The sequence below is a fragment of the Aquarana catesbeiana genome, linkage group LG04 (assembly GCF_042186555.1).
Source record: "Aquarana catesbeiana isolate 2022-GZ linkage group LG04, ASM4218655v1, whole genome shotgun sequence".
Lineage (NCBI taxonomy): Eukaryota > Metazoa > Chordata > Amphibia > Anura > Ranidae > Aquarana > Aquarana catesbeiana.
Window position 1 is genome coordinate 246,682,009 of NC_133327.1, and position 22,484 is coordinate 246,704,492.

General features: G+C 44.1%; 1 protein-coding gene across 4 annotated transcripts in view; it reads right to left on the reverse strand.

The window, feature by feature from the left end:
* The window catches only part of OPA1 (OPA1 mitochondrial dynamin like GTPase), a 156,951-nt gene extending 136,984 nt beyond the window's left edge, over positions 1-19,967 (reverse strand). For 2 of the 4 annotated variants that reach the window (XM_073626361.1, XM_073626358.1), the window contains exons 1-6: positions 19,819-19,967; positions 13,607-13,916; positions 10,973-11,069; positions 9,809-9,916; positions 5,131-5,184; positions 4,700-4,773 (exon numbers count right to left, since the gene is read on the reverse strand). In XM_073626361.1, coding sequence (XP_073482462.1) covers positions 4,700-4,773; positions 5,131-5,184; positions 9,809-9,916; positions 10,973-11,069; positions 13,607-13,916; positions 19,819-19,835 — 660 coding nt within the window. In that variant the 5' untranslated portion in view covers positions 19,836-19,967. The remainder of the gene's footprint in view (positions 1-4,699; positions 4,774-5,130; positions 5,185-9,808; positions 9,917-10,972; positions 11,070-13,606; positions 13,917-19,818) is intronic. The other 2 variants (XM_073626362.1, XM_073626359.1) reach the window with 1 other exon arrangement.
* Positions 19,968-22,484: the final 2,517 nt, after the last annotated feature.

A 22,484-nucleotide genomic window follows, 5' to 3' on the forward strand; every position in this document is an offset into this window, starting at 1 on the left:
CCATCCTTTTGTCCATGGGCTCCTTCAGAGTGCCCATATCCTCAAAGGCGAGGTCCGTAGACTTAGAGACCTGAGAAAAGGCAGAGTCCAATTTTGGAACCTTATTCCATATAGAATCTGGATTTTCTTCAAATGGAAATCTTTTCTTGTGAGCCCGGGAAAAGAAAGGCTTTTTCTCAGGTTCCAGCCACTCTTTTTTAATCATATCCGTGATAACTGAATGGACTGGAAAAGAACGGCCTTTTGAATCTCCTAAACCAGCATACATGCGGTCATGCAGGGAGAGTTCCTTCTTTTCCTCTTCTATCCCCAAAGTGGCATGGATTACCTTCAGGAGTCCTCCCACCTCTTCTAGTGACAATTTATATTTAGAAGCGGTATCTGATTCATTTTCCTCCTCCTCAGAATCTGTATCATCTGGAGCGAGGGAAACGGACCCTTGAGAAGCGTCCTGGGATATCGGACCCCCAAAAATTATTTGAGAACCACTCTGGGGTTCTGAAGATGGCTGCGGAACCAGAGGATCCCTAGAGGGACCTGGCTCCTCTCTTAGGTTTGACCTAAAAGCTTGAAAGGTGGCCCGGAGCTCATCCTTTATTGTTGACACTAAGTCGCCACAAACGGATGGAGTCTCCTCTCTGACCAAATTTGTAATGCACTCTGCACAAAGCGTTTTGGTCCAAGCATCGCTTAATTTTTCTTTGCAGACAGGCCACCTTTTCTTGACTGGTTGGGCAGAACCTTTGGCCTGGACAAACAGAAAAGAGACATGGAACCACGCTTAAAAGGCTGTAATACAGCGCAAATAATACACCCAGGTGCACTAAGGAAGAAACATCTCATTTTCCATGTGCCCAGCAAGCCACCACCACCTAATCCCCTGTTGTAGGGCAGATATACTAAATCTAGCCACTGCAACATACCTTCTGAAGAGGGGGTAAGAAGCAGGTACATCCTGGGGGGGGGGGGGGGAAGGGTGAGTAACCCCCCCACAGGAGAAAACGGCCCAGGGTAATAGAGGACACAGTCCCTTACCTTAGCCTTGCTGGCGCCTTGGCTTGCCCCCTTATCCGCTGCATCGCTATCTATAGCTGTCTGCGGTGCGTGGTGAAACGACCGGTTCCAGATTCTAAAACGCCGCTGCGCTGACCTGGAACCGGAAATAAAGGCGCCAGGTGACCCTGCCCTCTCCCACTGCGCTTTGCGCCCGGAAATGACGCACGCGCCGACCCGGAAGTGCTGCCTCCTCCCTTACAGGACGTGGCTGAAGCGCTCTTCTGCCACCAGCAACATGGCGGCCGCCACCGCTCATCCCTCATGTAGAAGGGAAACATAGGACGGCCGCCCGTCAGGCCAAAAAATTTTGGAGGCAGCACCCCCGGACGTACAGGCTCTCCCCGAGCACGGAAGAGGGAGAGGGAGCCCACGGGACCGTCCATGTAAGAGGCAAGTGGGAGGCTCACTCTCCTAGCCTAAAAAAAGACTTAACAGGTGAGAACCTGTGTCTCCCAGGATAAACCTGAGAGATCATGGCTCCCACCAAAGGTGTTCCTCCAGCTGAAGGAAACACAAAAAACTGATGAGGCAACGTGGAGGATTCCAATTTAAAGACTTAATTGATGAGGTGTTTCCTGTGGGAGGAGGAGCCATGATCTCTCGGGTGCTGTCCTGAAAGACGTTTTGGAAAATTATTTTAAGGGTTCCTCAGGGATTAGAATATTGGGAAAGGCTGGAGCAGACACTGATTCAGGGAACAAAAAAAAAAAAAAAAAAACACACACACACACACAAAAAAAAACACCAAAGTACAGAAGTGTGTTATTAATCTACAACCGCATGTTTAAAGGAATGTACAGTTTGTGAAGTAAAACAGGAGAAAATGCCCAACTCCCTTATGCCTAACCTATATTTATTTGCAACTTATTGCGTGGTCCTCAGGGCCCCTGAAGACTGTAGTCTATGTTGATGCTTTCATAAGCCAGTGAAGACAAAAGGGCTGGGATAGCAGTGATCTCTAGCAGTCTTATCTAACATGTCTCCCATCTATGCTGGTCTTCTAAAGCCTGGCACACACCTTTTGTTCAGCCCCAGCGGGCTGAACGGGAAAAAAAAAAAAAAAAACTGAGGAGCTTGCTGTACTATGTGATGTTAGTACAGCTATCTCCCCACTATGCTATTGTGTTCTGACAAATATTCGGGTTGCTTTACTAAAACGGGAGAGTGCAAAATCTGGTGCAGCTGTGCATTGTAGCCAATCAGCTTCTAACTTCAGCTTGTTCAATAAAACATTGATGATGAAACCTGGGGAAGCCAATTGGTTTCTATACAGAGCTGCACCAGATTTTTCCCTCTCCAGTTTTAGTAAATCAACCACATTGTGTTCTTATAGACCAACTGAACTAGATGTTGGTTTCCTTTTCTAGTGTGATACACACAGAGGTCTAAACCTGAATGAGTTTGATTTCCTATAGGTTGTGTTGCCAAGAAGCTATAAGGTGACCCTTAGGTAAGGTAGTCACTGTTCTATATGTACCAGTGTCGGTATACTCAAAGATTAGAGGAGAAAATAACTTGCAGAGGCATCTAGCTATTAATGTGTGGCTTATACATCAATAAGTATCTGTATGTATACAAATGTAAATGCTTTTTATGAAGCTGTGAGAAAGCGATGGCATTTAGATGTATCCACCCCTGTAAGAATTAAACAATATATAGAACATTACTAATAATATTCTCTCATGACAGTTAGCTTAGGACTGCAGGCAGGCTGCATCTGGCAACAAATTGGAATATAAAACTAGTTCATTATTTTAGAATTTCAGGTTATTGCTACTGCAATGCAGTGGGGAATTTCCCTTTTAAATTTATCACAGGCATGCAAATTTCTCACCGCAGGAGGAGCACAGGATGCATCATTGCTAAACATAGGCAAAATCCTAAAATGCAGCATTCTACCCCCGGTTTGTGTAGTAAATGTAGTAGAAAATCCTCTCACAGAGCACATACAAACAAATTCTGGAAACACACTGACATCATCAAGATGCAAATCAAGGCAGTTGTAAAAATGACAAATCAGCTGTCAAAAAAAAGCCTTTTTGTAACCTTAAACAAAAGTCAAACAAATGGGTAGATTTGTGAACAAACAAGTCTTTTCCTAGAAGCAAGGGTACATAGCTGATAATCTGGAATATCGCTCTCTTAAAGGATAAGTTCACCTTTAAAAAATAAATAAATAAATGCATATTTTTTTTTTGCAGTTAAAAAAAAAAAAAAAAAAAAAAAAAGTACATTTTTTTATTTTTAGGAGACTATAAAGCAGGGATCTTAAAACTATGGCCTACCAGTTGTTCAGGAACTACAAATCCCATCATGCCTAGTCATATCTGTGAATGTCAGAGTTTTACAATGCCTCATGGGATGTGTAGTTCTGCAGCAACTAAAGGGCCGTAGTTTGAGGATCCCTGATATAAAGCATTTCATCCACGATTAGCAAATTGTGGGTGCAATGTCAGGCTCCAGCAGGCTGTCCGTGTAGCTTTCGCTCCTACCTCTGATACAGATAGGCAGTTATTGAATGACAGGAAGATCAATGAACTACCTAGAGAGCCCATCAGCACCCTGGTGGTCCATTGAGAACTACAAGCAGTCAGCCGCAAAGGCTGCTGGGGTACTTGTAGCTCATTCATTCACAGAATTCTGTGCATAAATGGCGTGGCAGTGAGCAGACCCCCGAACGGCCACGCTCTTGTTGAATTCTGACAGTGGGTGCTGAGAGAAGATCCCTGGCCCGCTGTCACAAGGAGAGGGGGATAAGAGGGGGGGGGAGCAGGCTGATGTTGAACATGTTACACCCTAAATATGGGTGTAACATGTAACACAAGCATTTGGCTAACTGCCACTGCTTAATAAAAAGAAGTTTCAAAGGAGTCAACCACTCGGAAACGTTTTATTTGCAGATGGATTCTAGTCTTACGAGACACCTGCTATATTCTTATACCTCTTGGAGACTATTGGAAGGGTCTTATTATTTTCAGAACGGTTCCTGACCACTTCTGAGTCTCAATCCTGCCAAAACTGGGGTATTCCGACAATAAAAAAAAAACCAAACAAACATGGAGAACAGGGCCCTCTGTGCCCGATGAGTAAAGCTGGCCATACATGGCCTGAATTTTAAATGATTCTTGTGAATCAGCTGAAATTCAAGCCATTGGTGGCCCTGCGGACACCACCCACCTCAACAAACTTGCACTGAGAAAGTGGAGTCTGGCAGAAAAAAGTCATCCAAACAGTGACTGCAGTCCCTGTTCAGGTGTTCTGACAACTGTGGGTGCCAGCTGTAAGAATACAATAGCCAGCAGCAGGACATTCATCCATCTATGCTATTTAGCATGGATAGGGTCATCTATGGTTTACTTTACATGTATACCCAGCTTAAGGTGTGTAGACCTATGAACACCCGATGAGCCAGCCCCATAAATGGGAATGCTGTAATACATCTCCCCTGACAATCTCCACAGGCGTTACAAGGCAACTTCATGTTTAGGTTGCTCGGAATGAGCTTGCACATATGAAATCATGGCAATCCTTTGTCATACTATTCTCTAAGAGCAGCAACAATTAGGATTCCCTAATTCAGTACAGGTTTCCTTAACAGGAAAAAGGGAAAAGAAAACACCCAGCATATGTAATGCCATCTCACCTTCTTATATTGCTTTTCAGAGCCATCAAAATTCTGGCTGTCAGTAGCTTTGAAAGCAGCATCCCTTCCAGGGCCTAGTGGTGAAAAAAAATTACAAATGTTATTATAATCATTAGAATTTATCAAATACAAGACAAGTAACTGTTAGATAGACATTCAATAAGCTCTGTATTAACATATAAATACTATAAACAATAACTATATGAAATGAAAAAGACTGTGGTTACACAAAAGACAGACTACAGAATCAGGCTTCCTTTCCAGGAAAAGCCAAGTCATTTCTGCCAAATTAGGCAATAGAATTTGTAAAGAAAGTTAAACTGTGTACCCATCCCCATAGCATCCTAGAGTTCTGTACACTTACAGGTCGTTGAATAGAACTTAATATAGGTTTCACATGTCATAACGGCAGCAGACATTGCATTACACACCTAACAACTGTAGCAGATCAGAAGCTCCTATGACTTCACTAACCAAATTGTGACCTGTGAAAAATCAGCAAGAAAAAAAAAAAATGGGAAAAGATATTACAAGCCATAATATGAAGTTAGTAAAGCCTGGAAAGGAATCCTGCCCCCTGCTCCGTTTGCACACTGGTAAGTACAATAATTACAATGATGAATGCAGACACTGGAAAACAGGATTTGGATAAGCACATCTAACACGTAGCATTTATGAGTATTTGAATCTACGGTCACCCGTGGATCAACACCTCCAGGGGCAACATGTAAAAGTGTCCACCTTTTTTTTTTCTAGGTCATCACTGCTCTGTGAGCACCTTGGACACCACAAGCTCTATTATGCACACATTTAGCAACACTGAATATTGTCTGTTCATTTACTGCAGAGTAAAAAGTGTGGACATGGCTACTTAAGGCCTCATGTACACTATTGCTGGTAAACGGACGTTTAGGAGCAGTTGGGAGTTTTTTTTACAACCGCCCCTGAACTCTCCTCTATAATCTGATCAGTACATGTACACAGGGTCGTTTATAGTCGTTTCTAGGCAGTTGAGTTTAGAGGCATTTTTTGGAAAGCAAAAAAATGCGTTCAGAAGTTGAGTTTGCATTTCAAGTGCCAAACGCTTCTAAACGTTGTAACTTGCTTTTAGCCGCGTTTTGTTTACAGGCGTTTTCATTTTTGGCTATTTTGAAAAAAAGAATAAAAAAAAAAAAAACCTCTTCTAAACGCAAACACGGCTGAACGCAGCACTAAACGCTGCAAAACGGATGATTTACACGGGTTACTATCTGTCAAGTTAAATCGTTCAGGAGAGGTTGTAAAACGTCCTGTGTACATGAAGCATAAATAGTCCACAGCAGTCAAACACACCAAGTGTTCTTGTAGTTTGCATCAGAAGAAATTAGCCCAGCTGCCAAAGATTGTATTTAAACCTGAACTCCAGGCAGATGTAAAAGATACAAATAATGCAGTTCTTTATGTAATATACACTCACTGGCTACTTTATTAGTTACACCTATTTAACTGCTTGATAACACAAAATGCTAATCAGCCAATCACATGGCAGCAACTCAATGCATTTAGGCACTCAGACATGATGAAGATGACTTGCTGACATTCAAACCGAACATCAGAATGGTGAAGAAAGGGGATTTAAGCAACTTTGAATGTGGCATGGTTGTTGGTGCCAGACGGGCTGGTCTGAGTATTTCAAAAACTGACGATCTACTGGTATTTTCACGCACAACCACCTCTAGGGTTTACAGAGAATGGTCCGAAAAATAGAAAATATCCAGTGAGCGGCAGTTATGTAGACGAAAATGCCTTGTTGAGGTCAAAGGAGAATGGGCAGACTGGTTTCGGATAATAGAAAGGCAACAGTACCTCAAATAACTCGTTACAATCAAGGTATGCAGAATACCATCTCTAAAAGCATAACACATCGAACCTTGAAGCAGATCGGCTACAGCAGCAGAAGATCCCACCGTGTGCCACACCTGTCAGCTAAGTACAGGAAACTGAGGCTACAATTCACACAGGTTCACCAAAATTGGACAATAGAAGATTGGAAAAAACGTTGCCTGGTCTGATAAGTGTCGATTTCAGCTGCGACATTCAGGTGGAAGGGTCAGAATTTGGCATAAACATGAACGCATGGATCCATCCTGCCTGCCTATCAGTGGTTCAGGCTGGTGGTGGTGTAATAATGTGGGGGGATATTTTCTTGGCACACTTTTGACCTCTTAGTACAAATTGAGCATAATTTAAACTAGGGTTGCACAGATACCAAAACTAGTATCAGTACCGAGCATTTGCACAAGTAATTGTATTCGTGCAAATGCTCTGATGCTTGACCCGATCCCTTGACAGTCAGGAACGATTGGTGGGGGGAGTTACAATCATCGATCTCCCTGTGTGGCTTTCAATAAAGCAGCTGACAGCCGCTTCTCCTACTCCTGTCCACCACCCGGCTGCTTTCAGCTGCTTTATTGGAAGCCACGCAGGGAGATCAGTGATTGTAACTCCTCCCATTGCCGCACGAATCGTCCCCAACTGTCCCCTGTATCCTCCTCCATGTCCTCCTCTGTGTTCTCCGTGTGCTCCAGTCCGGTCGCCCTCCATGCGCGCCTCCAGTTTCCCTGTGTCCTTCGCCCTCCCCTGTCCCAGATCTATCAGGATGAAGAGCAGAGGAAAGAGCTGGTATATATGTCATTTACCGGCTCCTTGCTTATTTGAATGGACAAAGTCACTGACTCTGTCTATACATAACTGAGCATTGGAAACTGTGTTTACGATGCTTCAGCTTATGAATGGAGGGGAGCCTCTGTCTCCTGTCCATTCATCTTCAGTGCAGCGGAGGCTGCAGAGAAAGGGTCTGGGGAATCTGTGTCCTTAGTTCTTTTCTCTGTCTCAAATGGGAGATTTCAGGTGTCTGTTTAGAACCCTGACATCTCACCAAAGCCCCACTGAAATCATATTGCATGGGTGTTCATAGCTATGCAATCTGATTCAGGCAAACGCACTGTGTTCTGCGAATTGTTTGGGGTGTCGTTAACTTTTATTGACACCTGCAACAGATCGCATGAACACAATGCGGTGTGGGAAAATGCAGCAAATCTTGTGCATTTCCTGCATTGCATCAGTGTGAACCGGGGCTGAGTGTGAGTTAGGGACCTTAGGTTGTAAGCTCCTTGGGGGCAAGGACTGATGTGAATGTACTATGTGTATAAAGCGCTGCGTAAATTGACAGCACTATATAAGAACCTGTGATATTATTATTATTATTATTATTATTAAGTAACCTATCAAGCTACACTGCTCATATGCTAAACAAAAAAGCATGCCGATAGTAGGAGGGAGCAGAACACAAGAGATGAGCCCTAACAATCTGCTGATTCTCCGTTCATATTTCAATCATAAGCTTGGAGAAACCTAGAAGTGTTAACTGTAGTGGCAGCAGAGAAAAAACATTTCTCTTGCCCTGACATACAGGGTTTTGCTGTGGCAAAGCTGTGTAAATCTCAGGACTGGATGGACAGAAATACAAGACTTTTGGCAAGTAAAATAGCTATCATACATGAATTTCATGTATGTATTTAACGGTTTGTCTGCAGATCAGCTTTAAAATAATAACCTAGGCAGCACAGAAGGGCAATGCTCAGTACAAAACAAATGGGTATTCTTTAAAGTGCAAACGCACCCAAAATAATAGAGGTAGTTTCTTCACTGGATCTTAATTCCTGTTTGAGACCCTGGTGAAGGCTTCTCCTATCCTTATGGGCAAAGCTTTATCTGGCTGAGCTTACCATTTCTGCCAAATTTTACTTGAATCACTGGACCAATGGTTCTCCACAGAAATATAAGGGGGAATCGCAAGTGGCACGATGAGTGACAGATTTAAAATGTGGAAGGGGATGGAGAGAATAATATGTCTGCCAGGATAGAATGTGCAGCAGAAAATACTTGGTGGAACATCTAATCCTGCCCCACCCATACAGATTTCTCTATAGATCTTAAAGCCCGATACATACTACAGTTTTTTGTTTTTTTTGTGCAACCCCACGCAGAAAAAAACTGACCACTCCATGTGAGGTTAGTCCAGTGATCTCCCCTGCTGAGCTGTTGTGTTCTGACAGGGCTGACATTGGCTGAGAATGCTGATCGGGAGTTAGTCGACTGCTGGTTTTCCGCCGGCTTCTGTCGGACAGACTGACATACACACAGGCAGAATGTCGGCCGGTATTTTTTGTACCTGCAAATTTCTCCCGACATTCTACCCATGTGTACAGGGCTTTAGTAGCAAAGATTCCACACAAATTAACATACCATTGCCTTTATTTTCATTCTGGTATCAAAGCAATTGCTTTATGAATGGTCAATTCATGTTTATAACGATGAGTGTGCATATTTCTAATCAAAATTCTTAGGATGAAGCTTAAGGCAGTATTTAGCAGGAAAAGCAAACATTTATTATGTTGCAGCTTACTAATCCTTAGATGCGATGGCTGTATTAGGCTTTCTTTCTTCTAATTTCATCTGGTGATACAGCCAGTATGTTTGTTGTTTTTCAACCAAAAAGCGGTCTTGCAGTTACAAGGTTGAGACAGATCATTTAACAGTGGCAGGGGTGCTTAGAATGATCAGCTTTTATGTATGTACATACACCTTTATCCCGAAAGGAGAAAACAGTTTGCTGTAACTGATTATAAAGTATTATCTGGAGGTCAGCTTCAATTTGTTAGTGTATGTAAATCTGCTAGTGCATTTAACACTCCCCTCCACCCAGACTGACAATTCTGCTTTCCAAATCTGCCCTGTGCTCCTTCATCTAAACTGTTGTCAATATGTCAGGTGTGTTACTGGCCAGATTACCAGGGGAAGACAGAGGGGATAACGTCTAAAAAAAAAAATCAAAACTAATGCAGCCACCACATCTAATGTTTGCAATACGTTACATTTTTGGCTTTGGGTTTAACACTGCTTTAGCATAGAAAATTGTGAATGTCTAAAACTACAATATGGAGATATGGGATGTGCACAGTAAGCTTTGAAAATCCAATTCTTCAAATGCAAACTGTCAAAAATCTAACACATATCAACAAAGAAAACCTCTGACAGAGTACTGATCATTTTTTGAAGATCCATTACCTGATGAAAGCCAACTTTTAACAAAGCTAAAACTTTCCCCTATCTTGTCAAAGTCTGGCAAAAGTTTGGCTAGCTCCTCAGAATCCGGAAGTGCTTTACTGAGCTTATCTGCAATGAAAATATACAGGTTAAAACTAAAATAATGTTCAAAACGTATAAAGAAGCGTATAGCTAAAGGCAACAATATGTAGAACATTCCAAAATGACAAATGATAACTCAGCAATTTCATACAGCACAAATGGTGTTTTAGGAAGACAGACATCTGCACCACCAGAGATCCTGAAACCTTTCATATAATGTTCTTCTCTGAAGCACTGGGTATATAGGATAATGCAATGGGGATAGACAGTCCTGCCTCAAAAGCAGTAAGGGAAGGCTAAAAAGAGGATGGGCACATCCGATTAACAGCATCATGCAACAATCTGGTTGTCTGGATCTTTATATAAGTAGCCAGGTTTACCCTCTGGTATTAACAAATTTTCTGAAAAACTGAAAGGTTGCTGACAATTTAATGTTTTCACATAAAGCACATGTGTCAAACACAAGGCCCGTGGGCTAAATCTGGCTCACCAGGCCATTTCATGTGGCCCTCACACCTCACCTGCGACTGTGGCACCCCTCTCGTCTGCACCCCCACTTTGTCCCAACAGTCAGTAGCAGAGAGGAGGACAGAACTCCTCCTACAGATCCTGCACCTCTCTGTGCAGCTGCAACAACCCCTCGTCTCTGCCTCTCTTGGTTTCAGCATTCAGCAGACTCAGACAGCCCTTCTCTGCTCCTCCCCCAGAGCTTGCACTTTCTGCTTCCCAGCTGCTTCTTCCCGGCAGCAGCACAAGAAAGGGTAGGGGACTCCTGACATTGAATGTAAGGAGAATGGGGTGCTCTGGACATATGCTTATAATTATTATGTGAATAATACATTTCTATGCCAGTTAAAAAGGAGGGTTGCACACCGCTGGTATCATAAAGATTTAAATAGTCTTACAGATACAACCGGCCCTTTGAGGGCAACCAAAATGCTGATGTGGCCTGCAATGAATTTACTTCGACAACCCTGACAAAGCTGGTTGTTCAAGGAATCCTCAGATCCAATACTAAACAAGCACAAAATAGGATCAAACTAATGGTAAAGAATAGAGTGATCTGTAAACATGATTACTAACCAAAATTGATGTGTTCATCTAACTCCCATATGAAATCAGGGACAATCCACTTGTATTCACCAAGGTCAGGGAACATGTCCTTCCACTGGTCATATGTCTGAAACACAAAAAAGCAAATCAAAGAAAAAACATACTGAACTCAAAATAAAAAGGAGAAGTTCACATTTTAAAAAAATATAATAAATGCACATATTTTTGCATATATGTACTGAGGTGCTGCATAGTGAAAGGTTATACCTTAAATTCAGGTGTAACATGCTACTAAAGGGGAACGTAGCCTTTAAGAAATACGACTAAATGGATAGGTTGTAGCTTTGCTTCTTTGCGATTTGTTGGCCAACCAGACAGATTTATTGGTATTTTGGAGTAAAGAACAGCTACATGATACCAGGGCAGCAGAAAGGAGGACCGTTAGATAAAATGTACTGCTCATGCAGTGCAGTGACAGTGAAGTGAGTTGGCAGCAGACAACTTCCTTCATTCTGGAAAAACGAAGCACTGATACCAAAGTACTTCAAAGTTACCGAAGAACCCATTAGATGCAATTAGGGTGGACATAAAAGCTCCAACCCTCTCACGATAAAATTATAAAAATGTAGGTACAGAAAAAGTATGATTTTGAATAGAGGCAGACAGCACTGCATTGGGTGCTATCATAACTCTCTTTTAGGATAGCTATAACAGGCTTAACCCCTACCATAAGCCAATCAAGACTATTTGTATAATACAGTGGGCTCCAAACTTTCTAAACACAGGGCCAGTTTACTGTCCCTCAGACCTTAGGGGGGCATATTGTGGCCTGTGGGAGTAAAAAAAATATTTTGGGGTCAGTGGGAAGAATTGTGCCCCATCAATGGTGTCAGTGGGAGGAATTGTGTCCAATCATTGGGGTCAGCTTGGCCCAAACGAACTATGTAAAGTGTATGAAAAGCTGAAGTTCATCTTTATCGGCAGCAGAAAAAAAATCAGATCCCTGCTAGACAACAGGGCTGTCTCTCGGGTCTGGATGGATAGAAATACAAATGGGTTGGCTGGTAAAACGGCTCCTAAATATGCATTTCTTCTATGTATTTAGCTGTTGACCTGAAGTTCAGCTGTAAATGCCTGATAATTTCAAATAAGAACTTGTTTTAGTAGACATAAGATTGAGGGCCCTTCCACAGAGGAGCCACGAAGGCTGTCAAACTGCAGCACAGCTACCATCCAGGATTTCCTTACACTTCTGACAAGCTCTCACTGCTCGGATATCAGTGGTTCCTGTGCCACAGCAGTTTTTGCATAAAACTAAGTATGGGCTGTATTCCTGCACCCTCCCCATTGCAAGTGACCAAGTTACAGTGACACTGTTACATTTGTCATTCGCTGTGGATTAACAGGGAAGCAATTAGAGAGTGCTCCATTGTCAGTCACTTTCATTGAGCTGCTCTGCATGACTCGCAGCAGTGTCACGTGAGGAGGCAGAGAAGAATGCCAATATTCAAGTTAAACTTACCTGCTTTGTGCAAAGAACCTCCTTGTCGTGGGTACACCGCCAATGCTTTGGGATCCTCCACTTCTCCATCTGCCACCATAGGAAGCTGCTTCCTATGGTGGCACACGTGCAGGCTCACTGCTGAGCCAGGCTGTGTGTGTCAATGGACACACACAACCTGGTTCGGCCCTGCCCCCGCTCACTGGATTTGACTGACGGCAGCAAGAGCCAATAGTTCCCTCTGCTCCCAACCAAGCCTGTGAGAGAGGGATGAGGGGAGAGAAGACCTGCAGATGGGCACAGCACTGGAACAATATAGGATTATATTGGTAAGTACTTAAGATATGGGGGGGGGAGTGGCTGAAGACTTTTTACCTTAAATGAAAGGCACACAGCCAGAGTGCAGCAATAAACAGGTAGGATTTATTAATACAGGCCTCTAGAAGGAGCAGATAGCTCTGAGCGCATAGCATTCTCAAGCCTTCTCTGCTCCTCCCTGACATCATGACCACTCTGCGTGCTGGTCAACGCAGACTTCCTGGTGAGACCATATCCCATCTCCTCCGGCGTTTTGGACCACAGGCAGCCCCTGCAGGACTGAGCGAGTGACAGTTTGCCCTCACACTATACAAGCGCATACCTCCTTGGATTCTGTGAGTGTTTTTAATCCTGTATTAATAAATGTTACCTGTTTAATGCTGGCTAACTTACAGTAGGTGGCACATCTTTCTTCTTTCATATATACCTCTGCAGAGTCAGTTCATCTCTGAAGATAGCAGCCACCAGTGCCCCAGCCTTACAGCACATGTACTTTGCTTTTCTTATGAACAATTTTATGGACTTTACGGTCTGCATGGACTGTTGCAGCTCCCCTCAATACATATTATGCAGAGTTGTTCACTCTGTGCTTGTCCAGTGCCCCATTTCTGCCCTGGATTTTAGCTAGTCCATTATACCTTAGCCTGGTGTATTGCGTAGATATATGTTATATGACTGTTTTTTAAATAATTGTGTCTTATCCTTTTCTGACATTGTCCATGCGCCAGATTTTTTACCTGTCAGGCTTTTTATCTTGATGCACAGACTGCCTTGAAGTAAAAAAAACTATTTGGCTCTAGGACCACTTTAATTTTAACAAGTCTAATAAGATATACAACACATACCTTCTTAGCCGTGTATCCACCACCAACAGCTGATCCCAATACCAGATAGCGTAGTTTTAACAGCCTGGATGCCAACCTAGCAACCCAGAAGTTGCGCTGAGTCCGATATGCAGTATTTAGAGACAGAAGTTTGCTTCTCCGTAATGGGAGACGAGACAGCCCAGAGTAACATCGAACTGGTGGTCTTGGTAATGACTGCTGAATGGTCAAACTTGGATAGGAATAATGGTGTCTGTGAGCATACAGGCTCTGCTGTGGGAGTTTATTTCCTTTAACAGAATGCTGATTTATCACCCCTCTGCACACAATGCTGAAAAACACAAATAATAAAAAGTATCAGTAAACAAGCAACATCCAGTTATTTCTATACTTGTATTTCATTGCTGATTAACTTTAAAATTCATCTATAGCCAAAAGGTTTTTTTTTTGTTTGTTTTTTTTATTTGGATTGCGTGAAGAAGGATTAAAACACATTTAGGTTTTACAGCAGTCAGCAGTTTCTTTGGAAAGGCTTCTTCAATTCCTGTCTTGTAAAAAGATTTTTCCAGGATAGGAAGTGTAGGGAAATCTTTTAACAGCAACACAGACAGAAGTAAAAATGTTTTTTTAAGTGAAGTATGACAATGCTTAAATGTTGTTGCAGTTTCCCTCACTTGTCTGTCACCACAACACAAAGTGGGGGCAAATCTTTTTAATAGAGCCCCAAATAGCTGTAAATCCTGATAGAAGTTATAACTCTTAGGCCTCTTTCACACGAGGGATCCGTATGTCCGTTTTTCATCATGTATCCCTATGGAGCGTCGGATGTTAGCGGTGACATGTCCGCTGACATCCGACCCGCTCCGATCCGAAAAGTGTAACGGAGGAAAACCCTACTTTTCCATCCGTTATCGGATCGGGTGACGACGGACACTACGGTCCGTCATCATCCGATCCCCCATAGGGGAGAGCGGCGCTGACAGGTCCGTTGCTGCACAGTCATCTTCCTGCTCAGCTGAGCAAGCGGGTGTTCACGGGGCGGATCATCACTGATCCGCCCCGTGTGAAAGAGCCCTTTCACAGTCTATCCAAAACTAAAACAAAACAGTTTTGGCTATAGATTAGATTTTAATAGGAGCTTGCAAAGCATTGTACCCACAATAATTGGATTATGAGTGCAATGCCAAGCTCAACTTTAACTTTAAGTGACTATGCCATTAAAAATGTACAGGGGCTGCCAGTGCTGGCTCTTTTTGAAGGTTAGCTGTCTGGATGTGTCTGACAGGTCCTCTTTGGGGGGGGGGGGGGGCAGTGTGTGCAAGGAAAGGGGCAGGACAGGAGAAGAGCAGAATACACAGTGAGGGGACAGTCTGTACAGACAGTCTCCCTCACTTGCGGATGCTGACTATCATTGTTGGCTTTTAAATGTAATTTCCAGCTTTTTTTTTTTTTTCTTTAGATTATGGAGCTATCATTTGGGGTTGGGGCGGGAGAAAGAAAAAAAAAAAAAGGAGAAGAAAAGTATACACAGTAAGGGGGCAGTCTGTACAGAAAGCTCCCTAACTGGCGGAGACTGACTATCATTGTCGGGTTTTAAATGTAATTTATTTTTTTTTTACCTATACTTTATAGTGACGAGAAGGAGCGCTCATTTAGGCCCACCACTAAATTACAAAAGGGGCAGGGTCACCCAGTGACATCACGCCTTTGTTTAATTTAGTGCCGACAACCACAGTCAGCATCAGCAAGTGAGGGAACCTGTCTGTACATACTGCCCCCTCACTGTGTATTCTGCTATACCGCTCTTCTCCACCACAACGGAACGGGGGGATGTGGATATAGTGCAGGTCCTTCAGGAGAAGTATAAGGATGAATTTGAGGAGTTAGTATAAAAAGTACAGTTTTCCTTTAAGGCTGGGTTCACACTTCTGCGAACTGGATGTAGGTTTCTCCGCATCCAATTCACATGACAGGAGAGCGTGACCGGCTTTCTATGGAGCGGGTTCACACATCTCCGGGGTGGCCATGGAGCGCACAGCAGAAGGTTCCTGTGCGTGTTCTGGTCTGCTTCAGGTCCGAATTCAGGTAAAAAGTCAGACCTAAAACAGTGAACAGAGATGCACCGGACCCCCTGCTGTTCCCCGCGCCTGCAGATAGTGTGAACCCAGCCTAAAACTCACCCCTAATCCTTTTATACTCACCTTCGCAGCACTACCCCACTGCTTCATCATAACATATCCTGTGTAATCTCTGTGTTGCCACTTACACAAGGTAGATGATATATGCTTCTCAGACATGTTACTGTGTTCAGGCCTGGCAATTATGAGGAGGTTACAGGTATTTAAATGGGCAGAAGAGAACATCTCTTATTTTTTTTTCTAATAATAAAACACATTATGCTTACCTGCTTTGTACAGTGGCTTTGCACAGAGCAGCCCTAATCCTCCTCTTCTTAAGTCCTGTGCCAGTGCTCCTGGCCCCACCAGTGCTCCTTGCCAAGTGCCCCCAGAGCAAGCTGCCTGCTCTGGGGGTACCTGTTTGTGCTTAGTCCTGAGCCACCTCTGTGTGTCTATGAGACACAGCTGTGATTGACAGCAGCCAATGATGTGTAAGAGACCCAGGAGAGCAGCCGCTCTTGTGTACATCACTGGATCAGGATTGGGCTTGGGTAAGGGGGCTGCAAGGAGAGCTGCCCACTGAAGGTTTTTTTACCTTCATGCATAGAATGTACGAAGGCAAAAACCTTCAGCCTTTACAACCACTCTAAAAGACTCTTTACTTTGTTAGCGGCTGATAACTAACAGCCTGGAGACAGACCTTTGAAAGAAAACTAAAGCCAAAACTCAGTTTTTGGTGAAGCTCTTTGAATAAAATGATTAGCTGTATGATGTCTCATTTCCTGCCAACTTATGCTCCTTTAGTAAATCAGCTGACAGATAGAACAGAGAAGATAAAAGAGCATATAAGGATGGCCAGAAATTAGCCGATGTCTCACTCTCAGCAAGGGATTAAAAAAACAGTGTGTGTCACCTAATGATGACCATAAACAGGGCAAGCCTAACCACATTTAACTAGCTTTAGTTGGGGAAAAAAACATACAAAGGAATCAAGGAATGTGGCTGCCAACAGTTTGAATCAAAAATGTGAAAGATGAATCCCAGTTATGGATTTTTTCATATAGTCCAGCGTTGATTATAGTAAGTAGGCATATTCCATACCAGGCCAATCCCTGTAGAAGAAAATAATCACACTAGCAGCCACCCTGCTACCCAGTGGTCACAATATCTTCTGGGTTATGTGTTGTCCTGCTGCAAAGTAAACACAGGGGGTTGCTCGCTCTGCATGGGCACCATTCATTTTCCTCACTGACTGGACAAGGTAGAGAGGTGGGGTGGTTACACTATGATCTGCACTTCGTCCAATCAGAGAATGTCTTGTATTCATTGAATGGTGCCTATAAGGAGCAAGTAACTCTGTTACATGGCACCTGGACAACAGCGAGGAACACTGTAGTAGAGTTGGCTACTACATTGACTCTCCACTTCACAGGGATCAGCACGGTATACAATATGCATAATTACATTGCTCCAAGCTGGACAAATGTAACTATGCAAAGCTATCTATTCTTAGAATTCACCTTGGAAATCAGAATTGTTGTTGGTAGACTGAACAAATTGGTTGTAACAGTCACAAACCTTTATGTATGGGCAGCATATAGCAACCAAATGCTGTGTGTAGTAAAGAGCAAAAGAAAGAATATGATTGGAGAAAAGAAAACATTCCTTCATAGGCAATCATAGCAGAAGTCCAGAGTTTCCTCGATCTCCAAACACAACAACTTCCTGCTGTCCATGTCTGATGGATAGAGGTCTTCAAAGGAAACTTGTACAGAGAAATATGTGAGCTGCTTTTGACAACTTTGGTCAGAAGATTGCCTATAATAAGGCTTACCTGTAGGTAAAAAAAAATATCTCCTAAACCTGTACGGTTTAGGAGATATTCCCCTCGCAATGAGCCACTGACTGCAGCGGCGCATGCGCACAGGGGATTCTCGGCTGAAAGTCCGGCAGACGCCGGACCTTGCCGGAAAGAAGTCTCAGGAGTGACGACATCGCAGCTCCGGCCACTCACAGCGCCGGAGCCGCGATACCAGGACATGCCGAGGGGAAATGTCAGCTCCCTCAGCGTGGACCGGGTGAGATGCCGGCGCCTTGTTCTAAGGTAAGTATCTCATAATGAGCTAGTATGAGGTGCATACTAGCTCATTATGCCTTTTCCCTTACAGGTGTAGGAAAAAAAAAAAAAGTCAGCAGGTTTACTACCGCTTTAAGTGGTTAAACTTCCCTCATTTACAGACCAAAGTTTATTCCTTTGATCTAAAAGAACTAAATGATACTTTGTTTATAGTTCTCTCCCAGCACTGACATTGTTGTGACAAACTTGGCAGGCTGCCTGTTTTGTTTTTTTTGACAGCTGTGAGCAGAGAACTCTCTGCACTGAATAGAGGAAATGCTTTATTAAGATCGTGAGGGGGGTTGAATCGAGATCACAATTATTTAACGATTAATCGTGCAGCTCTCCTGTTTGTACAGGTGTTTTGTGTGCATTTCAAGTTTTAGGTTTTATTATTTTCATTATTATTGATTTTAGCCACAGGGCCACCTTTGGACAGGAGCATTGTCAGTCTGGGGGGGGGGGGGGGAGTGTTAGATGTTGTAGCAGATTCAAATACACCAACAGATTGAAGCAGAACTCTGCCCAACACGGTATAAGCAGCTGCAAACAGTTTCTTTTTTCCTTTTGAGATAAAGGTTTAACACAAATAAAAGCTGATCATAGTAAGCACCCCTGCTGGTGTTAAATGGTTTGCCTCATCCCTGTAACTTGATGCATCTGCAAGAGAGCTTGTTCTTTTGAAAGACAACAGACGTACTAGCTGGATCACCAGATGAAAATAAAAGAAAGAAAGCCCAAAAAAAAGGAAACTAATGCAGTCGTCACATCCAAGAATTGGTAAACTGCAATATAATTAATGTTTGCTCTTGGGTTTAATATACTGCTTTAACACATAGTTTACTGGAAAATGTTTAATTTTCTTTTGCTCCGTGTGTTAAAGTGATATTGAGCCAGGTTCACACTGACAGCGGGAATTCCTGTATGTCAGTCCCGACTTCTGGGCGATTTGAGAAACATCTGTGTGGGTTTCTGCACATTAGTCAATGGAAATCGCATCCTGAAGTTGCCAAAAGTAGTACAAAAACTACTTTTGGGAATTGGCGCGGCACCGCAATGTCGGCGTTGCACCGGTTGGGACAGTACCATTGCCGGGATTGCTGCCGATTTGGCATACGCTTTGCCATGTCACACCACTTTAACCCCTTCCCGCCACTGCCTCACATGATCAGAAAGCTCCCACTCGCAAATATCTATCGGGAGCTTTCTGGTACCCATTTATTACTGTGTTGGGAGCGCGCTCTCAGCACAGTAATATCTTTACCTAGGGCCGCACATTTGCAGCCGCTTGCCATTAAAGCCCAGGTAAAGGCCACATATATGTGCCAGGAAGTGATTAAGAAAAAAAATAAAACCCACTATGGATTACTACTTTAAAGAGGTTCTTCGCTCTGAAGAAAAAAAAATAAAAGTCAGCAGCTACAAATAGTGTAGCTGCTGACTTTTAATAAAAGGACACTTACCTGTCCAGGGATTCAGCGCTGTCCTCACCTAGGTCATTTTTTTTCCGCTGGTCTGCAGGTCCCCGGCATGTTTACAAAGGAAAGCCGGTCGTGACTCCTCAGCTTCTCGCTGAGCGGACCGCAGCCTTCTGGGTCCTGTGAAGTGTGTCCCTAAAAAGTTGTGTGTGTATGGGGGGGGGGGGGGGGTTCCATTGGAATTGCCTATGCGATCCGACTAGGAACCCGACAAAACCCAAGTACCCACTCCCCCCCCCCCCCCCCCCCCCAAAAAAAAAAGTCCCATAAGAGGAGGGGGAGGAGAACATTAAACAGAACTTCCCTTTTGAGGGTGAGGTACCACATGAAGGAAAAGTACAGTCATGTCATGATACTACAGGCCAATGTTATTCAGAAGGTGTGTCATTACTGCCAGTGGCCATGTCCTGTCATAGAAGAGCACAGCACTTCCCATGTGCTTCTATCAGACACCACAGCAGTGCACAGCACCCACCTACCAGGACCCCCTATAGCGGGCAATACACAGCCAATCCCACTCACCAGGCAGCCCGCAACATTCTGGGTGACCGACGAGCTCTGCCCTTTCCCGCACATCCAGCACCAGCTGCCAAACAAGGACACCCGAAGCTGTCACTAGTTTCACTTCCGGGAAACACCAGAGAGCACGCTGAATTGGGCTCCTTAGGAAACATTGCGCGGCTCAAAGGTTCCGGTACATAAAGGTTCCGGTAGCTGTGTGAAGGGTAGAAAGTGTAAACACAGCAGAAATAGATATTGCACAGAACGAGTCTTGTGGCAGAAAAAAGCTTTATATAAAATATAGCAGCTTTCTGATGAGAAAGAAGGCCATATTTTAGAGCAGAATATTTACTCTATCACTTGTTCTATAAAGAATTCAAGAAGAGTTCCAGGGATGGATATTTTATACACACATTGGACCAGCTCTGACCAATATATGTAAATACAATACTTGGCGACTTGCGTTCAGGTGCGCTGTTGTGTGGCTGCCCTGCCGCATTCTGAACGCAGGAGGTTACTCACTCAGCATGGGCGCCATTCATAGATTGCTCTGCATTTTCTGAATTATAGCAAAGCGCTCTTTGATTGGACAAGCGTGACATTTCATGGGATGTGAGGCAGTTTTCAGGCACTTTACAGGCGCTATTTCTAGCGCTAAAATGCCTGAAAACTGTCTCAGCGCGAAAGGGGTCTTAAAAGAGAAGTATAGTTTTATTTTATTTTTTCTGATTCATACTTACCTCGGTGGATGCTGCATCTGTTGTCCCGACGTCCCTGCACTGAGAACTGAGCCACCAAACACCGCCGTTGTCTTGGTTCTCACTCCTCCCCGAGCGGAGAGCTGCTGACTGTCAGTCAGCATCACTCCTGCTTTGTTCCTCCACGCTCACTGGAGTGCTGAGCTGCGGAGGGGCCAGGGAGCAGCCGTCTCAGTGCTTCGCTGAGACTGCCATCAGTCAAGGCAGCTGGCAGATCCAGACTTCTGAAGTAGGGGATGACGCGCTGCCTCGACTGATTGCAGTGACATCAGCGGTGACATTCAGACCACTCTCTGATTAAAACGGGTCACAGGAGTGCAAAACGAATTGCACCCCTGTGACCCATAGGAGGAGCCCTGCCTAAAAAACTCAGGCTGGACTTCTCCTTTAGGCCTCATTCACACGAGGCGGATCCGCTGCCACAGAGTCTGCCAGTTAAGCGGGAGATCTCTCTGTTGATCTCCGCTGAGCCGGCAGATGACAGGTCCCTCTCTGCTCACTGAGTGGGGAGGGGCTTGTCGAGCGCCGCTGCTTGCTATGGAGAGATCGGACAAAAACAGACAGCATGTCCGTTTTCATCAGATCTCACCCGATCCGCCAGGGACGGATGCGAATGTAGGGCCATCCGTCTGATTTTAGCGTATCGGACCGGATCAGATGTCAGCGGACATTGTCACCGCTGACATCCGTCGCTCCATAGACTTACATGGAGCGCCCGTTCAGGTCCGCCGAAAAAACTGACAGGCGGACCTGAACGGTCCGTCCGTGTGAAAGGGGCCATAAAGTGGCAATAAATTGTTAGATTGTATAGGAAATAGCACTTTGCAGTATTCATAATATCCAGAAGATGGCAGCATAATACACATGCATATGAAAGTATGTATAATGTACATATGTTATATAATGCAATGTTCACACTGGCAGTTATGTCACTATAAAGAGGCCTGCGAACCTCAGGTCTAAACGCTTGTATGGTCGGAGTCAAACAATCCAATTTACACTTTGTGTTTGTGGTGCATGGCATTGTTCCACATAGCTCTACTCCACACTCACTGCTGCATTTGGACTGCGGCTCTTGCTGCTATTTCTTACTACAACTTATAAATGTAGCGCTGGTAGATTTTCAATCTACTGCTTATAGGTAAATTTAGTGGGTTATCTGTTTATACATAGTCAGATTTGCCTCTGTTCCAGCTTGGCTGAGTTGCATGTAGTTTCACACTGTGCCTGTGGGTGTCTCTGTCACCATGGGTCGGTGTTGGAAAGGCAGCACGTTGAAGTGTAGGAGTGCTCCTCTGTCCCAGAGATGACTCGGTGGAGGTGGCCCTCCGAGTTGCATTCTGGGAGAGGGTATTTATGGGACAGACGCCATGTTTTAGGGTTCGTTTTCGTTCCACTTGCTGGCCCTCCTGGCCGACAGGTATGTGCTAAGAGTACTACCTCGTGGTCCTCCGACCGGGAGGCCCACGTTGCTGCAGCGTGTGGGTGGGCCCAGAATCCTGTCTGGGGCCTACCACAGCGGCATAGGAATTGTCCTGGGCTGTCTGTCTTACAGGAAGAAGCTGGACAACTGAGAAGATCCCAGGGGAGGACCCGTCATGGAAGGATCATGCAGAGTGCTGGTCTGGAGAGGGGCCTGGTGACTCAGTTGGAGGACGCATCCTAAAGTAATCCTACCGCATAGTACTGCCGGGTCGGCTTAAAGGTTCTAGTGCTGTGTTTGCTGTTTATCGTAAACCATTACATCCTGTGGCAGAGGATCGTACGGGTTTTGTTCCAATCAAGTCTGTGGCAGAGACTTTTGTTCGTGCTACGTACTGGCTGCTAAGTTAGTGAGAGAAACCTATCCAGGTGGGCAAAGATTCAACTCTAAAAAGAAAGTACATTCATCTATGAGCTTTCGATTCTTAATACTACACTAAGAAAAGG